The 18,789-nt window shown below is 42.7% G+C and overlaps 1 protein-coding gene across 1 annotated transcript in view; it reads left to right on the forward strand.

The window, feature by feature from the left end:
• The window catches only part of GLIS3 (GLIS family zinc finger 3), a 423,786-nt gene that overhangs the window by 368,984 nt on the left and 36,013 nt on the right, over positions 1-18,789 (forward strand). Inside the window, 1 exon segment of the mRNA XM_045563912.1 lies at positions 10,108-10,276. Within this exon segment, the coding sequence (XP_045419868.1) occupies positions 10,108-10,276 (169 nt within the window).

The following is an 18,789-nucleotide window of genomic DNA, read 5'->3' on the forward strand; positions in this document are numbered from 1 at the left end:
GTGGGTGGGTGGCAGAGCTCTGCAGCCTGGTTCCTAATAGGCCATGGACTGGTGTTTGGAGACCTCAGAGAAAGAACGTGGAGCTAGATTTAAACTCCAATCCTGGCTCTCCACTTCCTAGATGTTCAGTTTGGGGAAGTTACTTTTCCCTTTCTATAAAATAGAAACAGAAAGTAGACATCGCCTCTTGCCTGCAAAGCATAAAATCTTTACTATCTGGCCCTTTACAAGAAACGTTTGCCAACCCCTGCTTTATGCTTACATCTGGGACATTCATCAAAATGACTGAGTGACATCAAGGCAGCTGTAAAGTGAATTAATTAAAATAAAGTAAAGAGGAGAATGTATTACAAGTTTAGGATTGTGAGATATGTACGGGTTTTGTTGATCTCCATGATGTTTGATATTTGGCAAATGCTTTAGTAATCTTCTAGCCCATGAGTTTTCAGAGATTTTGTAAGGCCCAATATTTAAAACACATAACAGCAGAGCTGGTGCCATTGAAAGGATTTGGACCATGTGTACTGCCCAACACTCCTAGTCCTCCCTGCAGCATTCTGTAGAACCCCAAAAGTAGTGGCCCTAAAATGAAAGAATTATTGATTACAGTCATCAGATTGCAAGAAGACAGAGGCAGCGTGGACCATGGTGGGGAGGGTAAGTCATGAGTATTGTGGCTCCTCTTTGGGAAGAGGTTGCCAGAGGACAGGAAGGGCTCAGCTCTAGTTACGATGAACCAAAAGCTGACAGAGAGATCACAGGGAGAGTCCTGGTCTTATTCTGCCCCAGGTTTTTCCTAAAAGTAGAAGTATCTCAAACATTTGAATATCAAGGATTATGCTTTCTGAAATCTAAGTCTTTCATAGACATATAAATTAATGCTCAGGAGTAAAGCCAAAAATTGAAATACTGAACTCTAGGGACCCATTTGGTTACATTCTAACAGGGATGATGCTTGCTTCCTCAAAATGCTTTTTCTACCAGCAACAAGGTGGTTTGAAATTAGTATAACTGAATACTGATCCCTCCATTCCACAGGCAGAGAAGAGCCTTTAAATAAAGATTGCTTTAAAAAGGCTGTATCTGAGCATAAATTCATTATAGCATTGAGTAATTTATGGGCATCTATCTTGAGAGTAAACTAGGAAGTAGTACTAAGTGCCTGAAGGCAAAATGGAAGAGTGTGGTCAGAGTGTGAAAAAAGGAGGACAAGAGGTTCTCTGGAGTCACAACCACACCAACTTCATCCTATGCAGTTTTGCCTGGAGGCTGGTGATAATTGAAAACTTTGCTTCCTCACCATCGGATAATTCCCCCAGAAGGGCTGCTGTTACTCCATTTTGCAGATCTAGGAAAAGGAGAGGTTCCCCTGAGAGAGTTCAAACAGAGTTGATAGTTCAGCCTTTGATTTTGGCTGGAATAATACTGTATCAAAAATTGGATTGGCTGTCTGTGCTAAAAATCTGTTTCCAAGGAGCCTTCACTGTGAAGTGTTTTCGGAAGTCACGTGAAGGCAGAAGGATGGGATTGTCCCAGCATACTCTGTAAGGGAGGATGCCTCTTTCGTGGTCTACATGGTACAGGTAGGAGATAGTTAAGGGGTGAATATGAGGAATTAGAGAACCCAGTATTTTTTGCTAAAACTGTTTTTTGTGGCCAAGTCAGACTTTATTTCCAAAGCAAGAGATGAGGAGCCTTCCTGTAAGAGCTTCCAGAAGTAGTTGGCCATGGCTGCTTCATCTTTGTTCTTTCTGCCTTACTACTCTGCCCCAAACGGGGCTTGATATGACTGAGACTAGGAAGAAATGATGGATTTTCTGCAGGGTAGTCTGAATCTTTGGCTTGTTCACATTATTTTACTGACTTTCTGTGTAATGACCTTTTTGAGGGTGAGTAGGTAGGTCGGGAGGAGGAGGGAGGAAAGATAAGGACTGAGGTTTGAGGTTAGATTTGTCATGCGTTGTCTGGAAGGATCCAGAGAGCTGCATGAAATGTTGCTCCCAGAGAAGTTGAAAAAGCTGCCAGGTGATGCCATTCTCCTTGTGACAAAATGTCTTTCTCTGAAATGCAGATGTTTCAGGAGCTTTTCCTAACCTGAAGTTAATTACACTTGGTATTTCAGAATGTTTGATGGTAACCATTGGCATTTATGTGGATGACATCAGCCATTATCTGCTGGTCGTATTGCAGTGTATTCCAGAAAGGCGTGTAAGCATGTATCCTCTTCCAAACCCTAATAACTTCTTCCCTGGCTATAAATCCAAGCTGCATGAAGTAGAAATGTAATTGGGTAGCCTACACAGAAGTTTGGAGCTCATGGGAGAATATTTATTTGTAAGAGAACCTGAATATTCATGTAACTGTCCAGACATCAATAAATTCTCATTTTAGCTTATTTATTTCTGTTCCCCAGTGAACAGCAGCACTCTTAAGCTCAAAGTTAATAGGCATGTTCTTCAGAGTTGTGCCCTCGCTTACCTTAATAGAATGTCTCCCTAACACATTTGTTTATCCGTTGCCAGGTAGCTCTCCCATCAGGTGACATGAGTATGTTTTCTTTGTCTACATGCATGGGAGACAGTTGCCATTGTCTGCCATCAATTAGCTTGGGGTAGCATGTCAAGGATGTACGGGTGGTGTCATTTTAGTCTGACAGCCACCCGATCCAGTTGAGAAGGGATTGTTTCATTATCCTCTTATCAGGGCTGCTGGATAATGATACTCTACACTGCAACGTGGGGAGAAAAAAAAAAAAAGACAAGCAGAAAGAATAGATTTTTAGGGATTGGCAATATTAAAATTATTCATGCCGCAAAGAGCAGGGAAAGATTAGAGAGATGACTGTGCAGACCCTTAAGAAGCTGCTTTTTCCTAATACAGGTGGAATGTGGAACGATGCCCTTCCTGATAGGGAGGGAGGGAGCGAGGGGGAGGGCAAAATGCCCAGACATTAGGAGGAAAGAAAAGGAAAAACTAGCCCGTTGTACTCATAGGTAACAAAGCAAAGATTAGCTGAGGCATCTCTCCCGTTCTCCAGTCAAACTCAGTGTCAAATGCAGCCTTTTAAGTGACCCTGATAGGGCAGAGTGGGGGGGTTCCTTGCTAGAAAACTCATTCTGGTTTGTGAATTTAGGTCGGGAGAGCATTCTCCATTGAAGGACAGCACAATTAAACTGCTCCAAGGTGAAATGCAAAGAACTGCAGGTGTTGGGACCTAAATTTTCACTATTAGGACCCAAAACTCTTGTCACCTTCAATCTTGGTCATTTTCTTCAGAATGCCTGAAGGGAAGTCTTTCTTCAGTCTTTCTTAATCCTGAAAATTAATCAAGGCTGGAACTTTATGCTCTTAGAGAAACAAACAAAAAGAAGTGCTGAAAATGTAAAAATATTTCAAGATAAACTAAGCTTCAAGAGGGACAATTGTGTTGACATTTTAGTAACAGCCCATTTTCGCTCCTTAACGAAGTGTAGTCATGCATGAAAATGACTTGTTATCTTTTAAACTGAAATGTATTATGGGTTGTAACTCAAAGGTGTGTATAACTTGTGCAAAATAAAGTACATTTTAGCCTGATGAGGATTCTTTCACAGGCCCTGAACACTTTATAGCAACTCATATAAAAAATTGAACAATAAAAAGCTTATTGAGTATAATGTATAAACTCCTCTGCATTTTAAAATAACTCTAGTTTACAGTTTATATTTATATGCATTCTCCCATCTGTAGTTTAGATCAGAAAACCATACTTTTTTGGCAATTTACCATTTTGGAGCAACATATGCCTTTGTCTTTCCCTAATCCTATTAAGAATGGTAATAATTATAATAATATAAATAGCCAAACAATAGCAACAGTGGTTTATTGAGCACTTAACCAGAGTTCAGGCACTATGCTTAGTGTTTTCTACACATTCTGTAATCTTCCTTACAATCCTGTGGGTAATATCCTTCCTTAAAATGAAGAAACCGAGACTGAGGTTAAGTGACTTGCCCAGGACAACATTGCTAGTGATTGCTAAGGCTAAAATTCCAATCCAGGTCCACCTGACTCACCTTGTGTGCACTCCTTTCTGTGAATAACCACCCTGACACTGTCTCTGCAGACTGCCCAATTTCTGCTGAGGCCAACCGAGCCAAAACTTCCCTTGCAGTTCAACTGTTCCCTGAACCTTCCCAGGTCCAAAGTCTCCTCTAGGGAGAGACAAGACTGAGCTCCCCATTTACATGAGTCTTCTCATTCTTTTTAATGTCTCTGTGAAAGCCAGTTTACCCTGATTTCATTGATTAGTTTACCCCTCTGTGCCTTGACCCTGGAAATACTGTTCAAGAGTTGAATGGTGAGCTTGTACCTCTTCCCATGTACTAGCCACCAAGCAATTAATGTCACTTGTCAGGATCCCAGCATTACTCTGGCACTCATAAGTGAATTCACGGGCCATGGATAAGATTGGTTCCCCCTTTCCTGTAAGAACAAGCCTGACAAGAGGAAGCAACGCCATAGCTGTTAAGCAGCTGGAATGGCTCCAGATGCAGATTCACAAAGCAGCTCAGTGGCTGCAAATCTACACAGTAAACCTCCTCTTGGTGCATTGCTGAGAGGTGGTGGCCTTTTGGCCCAGAACAGGGTGATTGCATGTGGTAAAGGGTGTGTATAACTGATTGCTTGTGAATAACCCCTCCCTGCCTGCCTTCTTTTCCCACCAGTGGATCAATATGTCTCTGACAAGCATCTGAAATCTTTATTTGGGAAAAAAAGCACATTTTCTACCAGCTGTTTGTTTTCCAAACCAAATAATTCAGTTAATTTCTTGCCTGAATTAATTTTCAGAGCTGTAAAATTTCTCTCATCAATGCTGAGTTGCTTTTAGGATGGGCAGAAACTGAAATGGGAGTATCCTTTTTGCATTCTAGCCTGCAGTTTGATGGTTGTAGCCACTTGTGTGTGTTGTGTGCGGTGGGGGAGGAGTGCCTGTTGACTTCAAGAGGCCTTTGCAAACAGCGTTCAGGGCTTCCCATGCAGTACCAACACTTTCATGCCTTTACTTGAATGAGAGGCAATATAGGCTGGCGGTTAGGGTCATGTGACCTGAAATCAGGCTTCTTGGATTGGAATTCCAGCTCCACTATTTAACAACCATGTGACCTAGGCCAGGTAACTTAACCAGGAAGCAGATTGGGCCTCAAGTTCCTCATCAGTCAGCTGGGGAAATGTTTATGAAGTATTTGGCATAAATAAGTACTCAGTAAATCTTAGTTATTAATTCTGAGGTATGGGACAGCAAGAAGATGAAACGCAGCTGAGATATGGTCCAGCACCTGCTACTCAAAGTGCGGTTTCCAGACCAGAAGCCTCAGCATCACCAGGGACTTTGGTAGTTTGTTTAAAGTTCAGAATCTTAGTACCCTCTGCCCCCAAGACCTGGGAATCAGAATCTATGTTTTACCTTGATGATTTGTTCGCACATTAAAGTTTGAGAGGTAGGGCTCTAGCTGCTCTCACAGTTTTGAACAGGGGTGCATATTGGCTGTTTTTAATATACCTTAGTCTGACAAGGCAGGTCTTCATCCTTGCCTTCTAAAATGATGAAAATGCAGTCACCAAGCAATGCCTCTGGTGGCTTTCCCCTGCTCTGGTGATGGGCCTGGGACAAGTAGTCATTATTTGGGAATGCTACTAACCCTCCTTGTCTCCCTCTGTTCACACTGTGTGTACATCACAGCTGACGTAACCCCAGCGGTGCCCTGTGCTTACCCATTAGAAATATACATTAATAGTTTTCATTTGGACAAAGAGAAAGCTACTTATTAATCTGAATTAACCTGAGCTAGTTAAAGGTGCCAGGCTAGAATGTTCTAGTCCAGTAGCCAGTGAGATGGCATCTGAGAACCATGTAGATCAATAGATGCTGCTTTGTTAAAATTATAAAGCCCAACTAAGTCACCTCCACCTCCCTCTGCCGGAGACGGGGTGTGGGACTGCAGTAAGCCAGGCCCCAAAGAGAAAGAAAGCCCAAAGCAGCAGGGAGGCAGGTTCCTGGTCCTCTGCTGAAGGCAGGGCTCATGTATTCATCTCAAGGCCAGGCTTTTATTTCCTTGGGGAGTCCACCATCTCTTAATCACAAAAGCAATAAGAATTTCCAATATGTTCCTCTGCCGTGCCTAATCAGTTGTTCCAGCTGCCAGTCATCAGCCAAGTCTGGAAGTTCACTTAAAAGCTCTCTCCCAGCCTTGAAAGCAGTAGTGACCCCTGAGTTGACACAGACAATGAAGGCCGCCCTCGTGGGCAGCCTGTGTGTGCTGGTTGATTTGATCACACAGTTTTGTTAATATTGCCGGGTATTCTGGAGGGATCAGTTCTCTTCCTTATGCTTTGATCAATAGGCTACATTGTGTGTCCCATTCTTTGTGTTTGGAAAATCATTTTGAGTATGTTGGAAGGAAATTCTTCGTTTTGCAAATGACGTTACAATTTTACTTTAACTTGGAGATTTTCTTCCTAGGTTAAAAATCACTCTGCAAAGCTCGAACATTTGTCTGCAAGCATATGTTGTGGTGGGCAGTTCTGTGTGAAGTCAGCAGGTATTCAGATTACGGCAGTAATAGAGCTGAGCACCTGCCTGATGCGAAGTAGGTGCTAAAAAATCGTGTTTGAAAGGATGAATGAAGGAAATAATACTCCTAAACTACAGGAATTAAGATTGAATCCTGGATGTACAACTGTGGTATGATCAGAAATTCCTAGAAGTCAGTGTAAGTGGGCGAGGCATTTCCCATCCATAGTGGGAATTTCTGAGAAATGTGGGTCTTTGCTAAAGGCCAAAGACAATACTTTTGAAGCCATAGCTGTCTGACTCCTGAGAGTTGTTCATTCTGTTGGAAGGCTATGGAATATAGGATTGGATCAATGTTGTTACTTCTTCCAAATTTCTGGCCATTATCTTGGTCATAGGCAACATCTACAAAGAGCAGTCATGGCTCGGACTCCTCGTGCAAAGTGCTTTGTGTAAACACTGACTTACAAGCTTCTGCTAGGTTGTAATCTCACCAGAAGAAAGATTTTCCTATACTCCTCATCCCACTTATTAGCAAATCACAGGTCTCATTTGCAGAGATGTGATCTCCTACACCCTCCATACGAAACTGTTCAGTATACTTTCCAAATCCAGGCTGTAAATTGAATCCTAAAGCCCTCCCTGTCTTATTGTCATGGGGCCCCATCAGAGGACCACTGCCTGTTTCCCTGCCCTTCAGCAGCTGTAGCAGATGAGAGAAGGGCTGTGTGTTTGACTGTTGGCCAGTCAGCACTTGACTGTGTCCAGCACAGCTGGGGTCACGTTCCTGAGCCTTCAGCCCCGTACCAGAAACCTCATGGGACTCACCTCATATCCTCCCCACCACCTGTTTCTGCTGGCCATTGCTATGGCAACCAGCTGCACCAGGCACAGCTTGGCAGCACCTCCCCGCAACTGTACCACGTTCAATGCTCTACTCTAGTAAGACTAAGTATTTTGGTAAAATTAACATATAGAGGTTTCTTCCCCTCACTGAATTGCAAGGGCAGGAACTCATAGAGTGGCTAGCATTTAATAAATTTTGAATTAAAAAAATATTGGTTGGATGATGGATGGATGGATGGATGGATGGACAGATGAGGTGGACAGATGGATAGATTATTGATGGATGAATGATGGATGATTGTTCCTGTATGTTATATTTAACATAGCATGAAGGAGAGCCTCTAAAGCAGGCCTAACACTGAGTGAGTGACATGCTGCAGACAATATAAATTTCCTAGCCTGTTTCATCGCAGCGAATGCCAAATGTAGCTAATGTAGCTAATATACAGGCCGGGCGTGGTGGCTCACGCCTGTAATCCTAGCACTCTGGGAGGCCGAGGCGGGTGGATCGCTCGAGGTCAGGAGTTCGAGACCAGCCTGAGCAAGAGTGAGACCCCGTCTCTACTAAAAATAGAAAGAAATTATCTGGCCAACTAAAAAAATATATATAGAAAAAATTAGCCGGGCATGGTGGCGCATGCCTGTAGTCCCAGCTACTCGGGAGGCTGAGGCAGGAGGATCGCTTAAGCCCAGGAGTTTGAGGTTGCTGTGAGCTAGGCTGATGCCACGGCACTCACTCTAGCCTGGGCAACAGAGTGAGACTCTGTCTCAAAAAAAAAAAAAAAAAAAAAATGTAGCTAATATACACCTCTGAGAAGCACCACACTTTCTGTTGAACCATAGAGCAGAGCATAGAGTGTACACACCAAGTTTTCCTGTTGCCCAGTGGGTTATACACACCAGGGGCAAGGCTTCCCCTGTGATAAACACACAAAAATACATACAAAAATACCTCCAGGGGAAAATAAGTGATGGGTGCATTCAACAACTACAACAAAATAAATAGGAGAGCTCACATTTCTACACTAAGGGAGGAAAAAAAAAGTTAGCTGTGTTTTCACAGTGTCCCTGTGACCTCTTATTATTCCATTAGATTTTGGAATAGTGTATAAAACACCAAGCTCCATGCTGACAAACACCAATATTGAAAACTACTGCCACAGTCAATCCAAACAGCCTTCTCCCCTGGGTAAAATTATTATTTGGAATACAAGCAGAATTGTGGTTCCGTGAGCTAGCTGAGCATAAATGAGGGTAGTGATTCATAAGGTGACTCTAGCAAGTTTGCAAATGTGCAACTTTTATGGAGGCTGACGCACACTACAGAAGCTCAGCATTGCCTTTCTGAGCTGGTAAGCATTTTCCGGCCTCACTACCTTTTTAGGACTTGGAGGGCTGTGGTGGATACAGGCTTCTGAGGACAAGAGTTAACCTGACAGAATGCTGATTTACCAGAAATAAACCCTTCAAATCAGATCACACCCCTGTCAGTAGCTTTTTGAGCGGGAAGATGGTAATTCTGCCTCTTCACATGTTCCTTTAAATACTTGAACTCTTGTTCCATTGGATTAAGCTTTTGGGGGCTGGGTCATCTGGGGTATTATTTCTATCCTGGAGAGGTTGGGAAAATGGTACTGGTCTAAAAATACAACTCCCTGAACTTTTAAACCCTTGAATCTGTTTGATAACGTGGCTTCTCTTTCTTAACCCTGAACCTGATTTCTTTTGTTTTTTTAGAAAAATCCCTTTAGTCTTTGATATTGGTGGAGTAGGTTCAAAAAAGAGCAGAAATGGGTGTAAAGCTCAGCATAGTTTGTGCAGAGAAGGAAGTTAAAGAGAGTCAGCATAGTGTTGCTGGCATGATTGCAGCATAATGAGATGTCTACTGAGTAGGTCCCAGACACTGAGCGAGCCTCTCCGATAAGACTCTGAAAGTGACAAGCCCTAGTTTCTTCTGTGACATCGCACCAATTAGCTGATCTAAATGGGCACGTATTCATGTTTGGGGTCACATACAGCTCTCAAAGGCTAGGCTGTCCCTACGAATGGGGCTGTAACTCACTCCCTGTGTCATCATAGGCAACAGTGGGGGGAGATCCTGGGGCTGCATTTGAGGCCCCCTTTTCATATTTTGAGGGGACCCCGTTTTGATGAAGATCAAGTATATTCATCACACCATCTGGGAAATGCCTGGGGTCAGTTAGACTCTTGAGTTAAAAGGGTGTAGGATCCTACATTTGTGCCGGGATTAGGGAAGCTCCATCCTCATTACACTGATGCAGCAGTGACAGGGAGGGACCCTGGCCTGACCTGCAGTGGCTTGTGCCCTCCTTGGTCAGCTGGACGGACACTCTGTGACCTGATGACTCTCATCCCCGTGACTGAAAAGCTCTAACACGGAGACCTTCGCACAGATGCATGCGCTACAGATTGAGTAGTTATCCAGTGTCCAGACAGGGAACTGGCAAGGCGCCGCCACACCCAGGAGACAGACCGCGAGCGAGCTGCACGTGCGCTCCCGAGGAACCTGTTCCACCACGAAAACAAAAGCTGTGTATATCCAAAGAGGGGAGAACTGTTCCCTGAAAACCACCCAGAGAAAAACAAACAAGCCCCTAAAATATGCTTGCTGTCAGCCTTCGGTATTTAAAAAAAAATGCGGGCTTCATTCGGGGCGCAGTCTCATGCTTGTTCTCCCTTCATTTCAGCTCCCATTTTCTCCAGCAATCATTCAAGCCGAAGTGGAACAGCTGCTGGGGCCGTGCCACCCCCACATCCTGTCAGTCACCCTTCTCCGGGACATAATGTACAGGGGAGCCCGCACCACCCCTCCTCCCAGTTACCTCCACTCGCAGCTGTGGACGCGGGCGCTGAGAGGTAAGGCCATCTGTCTCTCCCTCCTAATAGGTGTCGCCGCCAAGCCTCCCTCCACGGAGAAGTGCTTTGACAGTTGCTGAATTTTATTAATAATCCATTGGTGGGCTGAGTTACCCAAAGGTGACATTTTAAAAGTACATCCACAAAGCACGTGGACCAAATATCTCATTATCTGTTTTATTTTTCCATGGAAAACAAATGAAATGATATTGGCAATCGCCCGCTGAAGTGTTGGGTGCTGGAAAAAGGCATCAGAATTTCTGTCTTTCCCACCTTTCCTCAGTTTGTTACAGGGACTCAATTTATAGGTAATGTATGTGCAGGTTGAAACATTTCGCAGATGTAAGCCAGTGCCCTTGTCTCATAGATCAGAGTATAAAAGGGCACAGGATTTTATACAGGTGACCAGAAAGGGGCTGTACGCTAAATATATGGATGTCACCCACATGTAAGTTTCCTGGGGAAAAATTTTAAACAACTATGAACTTCATGGTATTTTTACTTCCGGCTTCTCTGTTGGCTCCAGAGGCCTTTGGGGCCTTTCTCATACTCTGCTCCCTGATATCGTGTGTGCTGTTGTGGACCACAAAGCCCTTTGGGGGAGTAGGCTTTAAGTGCACTTCTCCTGCTCCATGGCAATTGTGTGGCTGCATCAGTGCAAGTAGCTTTGGAAGGTGGTTGGACACATCAGTCCCTCTCTGGGAACTGCCCAGGTCTCCTCCAGCGATGTGGAGATCATGCCCACACCTCTTGTCACCTCTTTCCACTTGTCACCTGGCTTGAGTTGGCCTAGCTAGGGGTTACTCCCAGACATCCACAGGGGAAAAAGGTTCTTGTGGAGATCTCTGGGCAATTGTGGAGTAGTAGGCATTTGGTGAACAAAATACTGGGTTGAATAGGCAGCAGGAATAAAAGTTTTTAATCTTGGATTTTACCAGCAATCTGTGGTTCCATTATTTTGGGCCTGGTCTATGAATTTGTTAATAGGTATTTTTGAGTCTGATAAACCAAATATTTTATGGTTTACGCCTTGCTCCCTATTTATTAATATTCTTTTGTTTAATGAACATCTCTTGAGTACCTGCTATATATTGGAAATTGTGTCAGGTGCTGGGGATGGGAAGATTATTGAAACATTTTCCTACCCTTATAGGTAAGGATAGACACATAAACAAAGTATAATAAGGCTATTTGGATAAATGATGTAATAGAGATGCCACAGGGTCCTAAAGAGAATGTCCCTGACTCTGCCTCAGGGTGGAAGAGAAAGAAAGACACAGTGATACAGGCATTGAAAGAAGACTAGGGCCTTTCTAGATGGATAAATGGGGAACAGTATCCCAGACAGCAAGAAGAACATATGCAGTTGTGAGAAGGGAGAGGACAGACATCAAGGGAGGCCTCAGTGGGTCAGGATGGCAGCATCCAGGGGCCACCTGGGTGATGAAATTAGATACTAGCAGGCTTGCTTATGTGGAACCATAAGTTTAAGGCATTTGCCCCTTGTCCTACTAGAAATAAAGAACCATTATGGGCTCTTTATTAGGAGAGAGACACAATCAGATTGACATAACATAGAGAAAGAATTTAGGTGCAAGATGATAGAGTAATTGAACCTGGAATAAGAAGAAACGAGGAGGCTGTTGCAGGAGTCCTTGTGAGCTACATGACTACTTGCAGTAAGACAACCCAGTAAGAATGGGGAATTTTTATTCAAGAGCTATTATTTAGGAGGCAGAATCACCACATTATTACTATATATGTAAAGTAAAGAGAAAGGGCCAAAATTCATTCTTGAGTTTCATACCTAGACACCAAGATAGAAACGTGTGTCATTAACAGAAATTGAAAATGCAAGTAGAGTGTGATAGTGTGGAGGTGAAAAGGTGTTGAGTGGAGGGGAAAGGGAGGAAGAGGGAATGATAAATTGACTTCAGGAGTTCAAGTTTTAGGTGGTTATAGAAAATCCATGTGGATATGTCTAGGCAATTAGAAATATGAATCAGAAGATATCAGATTTGTTTTAACAGTTCTATGTACATGGTAAAGTATAAACAAATCATTAGCCTCCTCCCATAGGATCTGTCAGCAAAGCCGTGCAAATAGTAATCATCCACTAAGATAGGAAATCTGCTCTTCCACTTACCTGATATAGTCCTAAATGTTGAGAGGATCAGTTTTTTTTTAGCATTTTATATAGTTTTCAGTTGAGTTTTAAGGAATATTAGCTGTGGGCTTTTCATCATCTCATCTCACTCTGCCCTGCTGATAATCAAACCACACAAGGTGGTGAAGCTCAAAACACTCAACGGGAACCTCCCTTCTTCATGGCCTCTCCTTGCCAGTAGTCACAACAGTCCTGAACAGAAACATAAGAGCAATCATTGTGTTTCTTTTTTGTACACAGCCTTTAAAGGAATACATGTAGACAAATAGCTTAAACATTATTGGAGTCAAAAACAACCACCACAACCCAGACACCTGATGTTTGCATCCCAGTTCTGACAGTTGCTAACTTTATGGCTGTCGGCAAGTTCCTTAGCTAATCCTGTTGCTTGAGGTTTGTTTGTTTAACATTTTATTTCAAAATTTTTTAATTTCTCTCTTTTGAAAGTTTGTAAACATATAAAAAGTTTCTAGAATAGTACAATGAATACCCATAAACCCTGCACCTGTATTCACCCATTGTCAGTATTTTGCGTGCGTGGGCACTCTCCCTCTCCCCCTCTCCCCCTCTCCCTCTTTCCTTCTCTCTCTTTCTTTCTCACTGACTTGGGAGAGTCTTTGTTTGCCAGCTTGCTTGCGTTTTGTTTCTGAACCACTTGAGAAATAGCTGCAGACATCATTGAGCTCTAGCCCTGATTACTTCAGTAGAGATCTCCCAAGAAGGACAGTCTCTTAAATAAACCCAATGTCATAATCACACCCAGAAAATTTAACAGTAAGATAGTACTGTTATCTAAGAGTCAATCAATATTCAAATTTCCCCAATTTTCTGAATAATGCCCTTGATAGCTGGAATTTTTTCTTTCTTTCATTTCCTTTTTATGATTCAGGGACCTAATAAGGATCACACAGTACATTTAATTTTCATTTCTTTTTTTGTCTGCTTGAATCTAATGAAGTTCCCCAGCTTTTTATGATGATGATGATGGTGATGATTATTGTTTTCCAGGATACTGACAGTTTTTGAAGAACTTGGGACATTTATTTTAGAGAATGTTCCATGGTTTGGATTTGTCATATTGTTTTCTCCTAAACAGATGCATTGTAAACATTTTTGGCAGGAATACCACATAGGTGATACGGTATTCCTCAGCTTTTTTGAGCCTTAGTGTGTACCTCATGGAGAATTAGTGTGTACCTCAAAGGCCCAAAGAAGGTGAAGCGCCTAGCAAGTTATGTGGCGGGAGGCGGGCCTTCAGCAGCTGAGGATACTAATAGACAGGCGACCTTGGCCTAGCTGAGTGATTGCATTTAGAAGCCAGAGGATGTTGTTAAATGATCACAGTGGTTGATAGTGTAAATAACTGTGGAAGGGGAAATGGAGAGGAAGGAGACGGTCCTTTACGTGGGTGGGTGGCTGAACTGGACATGTGCACCGTTGCGGTTTTGCCTCGCTGCTGCGTTCTCCCCCCAGGATGTGCGCTCCTTCCCCGCGCCGCCGACCAGCCCTGGGCAAGCGCGAGTGTGGTAGGTTCTCTCTTCCCACCAGGTCTGGAGAGGAGGATGACATGAAACAGCCCTGAATTATTCCCTGGGTTTGCATTAGTGTCCAGCATAAAAACACTCAGAGGAAATGTGCTTACCTTCCGCTTTTGGTTTATGTATCTTTGCTTCTGTTTGCCTAGGAAATCCCCCAGTAAAAACTCCAGCAGTTTTCTTAACGGAAATAGGTTTATCACACTTTGCGATTTTTAGTGGGAAACTGGCATCTTTTCCTGCTTTGTGGGCATTGATTCATCATTTACTTAGCTTTAACTTGTTTAAAAAAATGGGCTGAGTCACTGTCAGAAGTCAGGAAAGGTCTACCACATCTAACCAGTTAGCATCAGGTTCTTTGATCCTTCCATCATAAAATAAAATAAATGCAAGTTCTCTCAATTTGACATGGTTCCATTTTTATTTTGAAATATTATCTGAATGACACATCATTTCAGTGATTTAAGCAGTACCACACCACATCACCTAATGTTGATTTAAACTTATTATGGGAAGTACTATTATGGTCACATTGAACGAGCCAGTGGTACTTTGTGTGTTTATGACAGTGGCTTCCCATGAGAGGAACTCCGTGTCTTCGGAAATGTTAGTTCACTGGATTTCATAGTGAGCCTGTTAGACCAGAGAAAACAAAAATATTGATGGGGGTTCCTTTTTGAAATGGAGAAGTCTTACAGTCTCAAGAGTAAACCTGCAGGGTTAGTGTTGCACATCTTGTGCAAAAGAATGTCAGCTGCCCCTCTTCATTCTAAACATGGTGTGCTCTGTCCTGCAAGGGACAGAGCTTAAGGAGACTTGTGGATTGACCTCAGTGAAGATGTTTATAAAAGGGCTTCCTATAAGCCCCACTTCTGAACCAGAAAAGACTAAAAAGAAAGTGTGAATGTAGGGGAAAAAAACACAATGTTTTTTCTGTTCTCTCACCAACAATCAACATAGAACACTTCTGTGACCCGATATCTGGGCGTTTTTCCCCCACCCATCAAGCAAAAAATCCATTCTGCAGTGGACACTGGGTATCCTCTAATTCAAGTCTATTCTGACATTATCTACTTGGAAATAGTGTCATATCACACAGGTTGAGGACTCAATCTCCAAGACTGTCCCCCACTTCCAATGTCAATCTCAAGCCCAGGTTATTTTGCCTGTACATCTAACCAACTGGCTATAAATTGGGGTTCCCACAGCCCGCTTCTTGGGTTTGATTAATTTGCTAGGGCAACTCAGAGAACTCAGAAACACTAACCTCTATTTACCGGTTTATTATAAGGTGTATTACAAAGGAGAGAGATAAAGAGATGAACAGGCATGTGGCAAGGCATGTGGGAAGGGGCGTAGAACTTCTATGCCCTCTCTGGGTTCACCACCCTCCAGGAACCTCCATGTATTCTACTATTTGAAAGCTCTCTGAACCCAGTCCTTTTGGGTTTTTATGGGGGCTTCATTAAATACACATGATTGATTATATCATTGGCCATTGGTGACCGGCTTAATCTTCAGCCCTCTCCTCTGGGAGGTTGGGGATAGAGCTGAAAGTCCCAATCCTCTAATCCTGCCTGGGTGTTTCCAGGTGAACAGCCTCCATCCTGAAGCTACCTAGAGGCTGCCAGCCATTAATCAGCTCATTAGCTTACAAAAAGACACATCACTTCTGAAGATACCAAGGATTTTAGGCATTGTATGTGGGGAATAGGGAGGAAGACCAAAGATATATTTCATAATGTCACAAAAAGAAAGGATGTAGTGTCATCAGGGAGTATGCAATCTAGTACATGAATCAATAGCAGAAAATGTTAGAAATAATGGTTTTTAGAAAGCAGTCAGAGTATCTTTACCAAATAAGGAATGCCAATTTCTTGAGTCCCTATAGAGTATTGAAAAAGCCCGTTTTTCACTCATAATGTATTATTTAGATGTGGCATTGCTAAAATTCCAGACATTTTCATACATGTGTGGTCTTTCTATGCCTTTCAGTAAACAGGACTAACTTTCACAGATATCATTGTCTGTTCTATCACTGGGAATGTAGTATTGCTTGCCTGGATGCCAAGGGGCCAGCAGCAGCAGCCATTTTTGATTTAATGGCTTTGCAGTTCTGTACGGTTCTTTAGTTCTAGTCAAACCAGTCTGTTCGGTGACTTCTGACTTAGTTCGCTTGCTTCTGCATCGCAATTCAGGCTTTATCTCTATCTAAAGACTTCCCTTCATCCTGGATCAAATGTTACCAGCCTTTGGAGCTCAGCTTAATCTTAACCCAGGAAGCCGCCTCTGCCTCTCACAACTCACAGGATTAAGTCTCCCTGATGAATCCATTGGTTCTTATTGTCTGTCTCATGTATTGACCATTTACCAGATGTTACCACGCTACCTAGATTATTAGCTTTTGGAGGGCAGGGACCTTAAGTTTCCTGATAACCTCTACAGTGCCTTGTACTGAGTAGTACAGTGGTGGGTGCTGAGGAAGATTTGACAAGGGAAGAGGCCCATGAGGGGAATGCCTAGGAAACAGGAGGCCATTGTCAACTCCCACTGTCCAGGTGGGAGTTTCCCACAAAGCAATGGTCCCCTTGATTTATTGGTCAGAAAGGCAATGACCCTACTTCTCAAGGTTCCCACCATCTTGTGTAACCTGTATATTTGATATAATACATGTTAACAGTTCCTCTGACACATACATCCATGCATGCACATGGATGTGCAAGGAGTCCCTTGCCATCATCCATTGCTGGTTCCCTGCATTGCTTTCTTGTGGTCTTGAATACTGGAGGCTGGATACTCACCATTCTCTCTTCTCTCTATAGGAAGCATCTGAACAGCTCAAAACTAGGCCTGCTGCTTAACTCTTCTTTCCTTCCCAGGTCTTTCTGAGCAATCAGGGACATTGGTATCTTCACCCACTCAGTTTTTTCACAGCCTTACACACACACACACACACATACACACACAATCTTTCCTCTCTCTTCTTAATCTAGTATATATGCAATAATCATGAACAGCATATGCAATATTAAAGCTTATGAAAATATATCCAAGCATCAGGGGTTTATTTGTGCATTGATTCTTTCACTTAGCTGGTATTTGTGTACCAGGCAATATGCTGGACACTAAGTAAGACTTAGAAAGAGTCCTGCCCTTTCAGGACACCCAAGTCAATAGGCACCCATAATTCAGAGCATTATGAAGGAGGCATACAGAAAGAGCACATAACCCAAAATGGGGAGGAAGGACTAAAGGAAGAAATATCTCCCTGAAATCTTAAGGTCTACAGGTAACAATGGTGTGTGCAACAAGGGTTGTATATTAATGCAAAAGCTAAGAGGAAATAGAGCTAGCAAGGATGGAGCTTACTGTGTAAATGAAGGAGTAACCTCATTAGCCACGTTAAGGAGTTGAGGCTGTATCTTGAGGACAAGAATTTGTATATTTGGCCAATAAGGGCACTTTTGCTTGTTAATACAGTTCGTAAAGACACTTTTGTCCCTTGCAATACCAAGCATGTGTGTTATATTTATGACCTACCAAGGCTTTGAAGAGTCACTGAGTGCCAAAAATAAAAATTACTACCATGTTAGAGATGGAGGGACAAACATCTAGTAATTTGAATTCTAATATCAGCAACAACTTGACCTCACTTGTCTCTGTGATACCAGAAAGGACTTGGATATGACTAAGAGTTACCCACAGCCAGTTGCATTTACCCAGTGAGCACCACTCTGAGGGCTCCTTAATGTGTGTCACAGACCCTGTCTCATGAGTATAGAAACATACCTAACTTAGAAGACGGTAAATAAACTCAGGCAATAAATAAAGCTTTTCAGTCTTGATCATTGGAATGATTGAGAAAAGCCATAGTCAAAACACAAATACAAGCCTCAAATGGCCATTTTTATCAGCCTGCATGTTGGTGTCCATGTCATCCTCTGGTAGAGTCTGTCACTGTGGTGCCCAACAGTGTCAGGTGACCATGAGTGTCATTCTCTCTCTTTGGTCTACAGCACTTTCTATTCAGAAGTCAAGCTGTTATCCTCATTTAGCATCCCATGAGAGGATCAATTTCTTTCCAGAAAGGTGACTTCCACAGACATTCAAAACTAGGAGAGGTGGGATCCAAAATCCACTCTCTACACCAACACACACACACACACACACACACACACACACACACACACACACACACTGAATGTGATAAAAGTTGTTCCTGATGTCAATGCTGTGAACACTACAGAGACGGAAAATTCCCACATCCGAGCCTTGAAAGCGAGATTAGAGCTTTGGGTCTTAGATTGGAAAAGGCTGGTGGCCTTTTCCTGTTTTGTTTTCTTTAAATCTGTGGAAACTTCCTGGTACTTCTCAATGTTTATTCTATGGCAGAGTGGCCCACCAGTCTTTGTACTTCTTAACTGTTGAGGGTCCATGACCACAGCCATGCTCCATCCTCTGTAGCCAACATCAGTGGGGTCATTGGCCTTTGGAATGAACTTTCTTTTCAGGAGATCATCACCTGACTAATATCTCCTTAAACACAACCCCCTGATGTACTCCAGGAGGCACACATACGCTTACAAGGAAATCGATGATATTGGTTACTTTCTTCTTTTTGGCCTAGTGATTGTGAATGGCTTCATGGGAAAAATAAAATAAAACAACAACAAAAAGACATTGCTGAACTGGCTTCCCTAGGCTTTTCTGATCTATCTCCAATTTAAATGTCCATATGGCCTGTAAAACTTTTGTGAACATAATATTCAGAGTCTAGTATGTTTCTTATTTTTTTTTTATATTTTTTTAAT

The sequence above is a fragment of the Lemur catta genome, chromosome 10, assembly GCF_020740605.2.
Source record: "Lemur catta isolate mLemCat1 chromosome 10, mLemCat1.pri, whole genome shotgun sequence".
In the NCBI taxonomy this organism is placed as follows: domain Eukaryota; kingdom Metazoa; phylum Chordata; class Mammalia; order Primates; family Lemuridae; genus Lemur; species Lemur catta.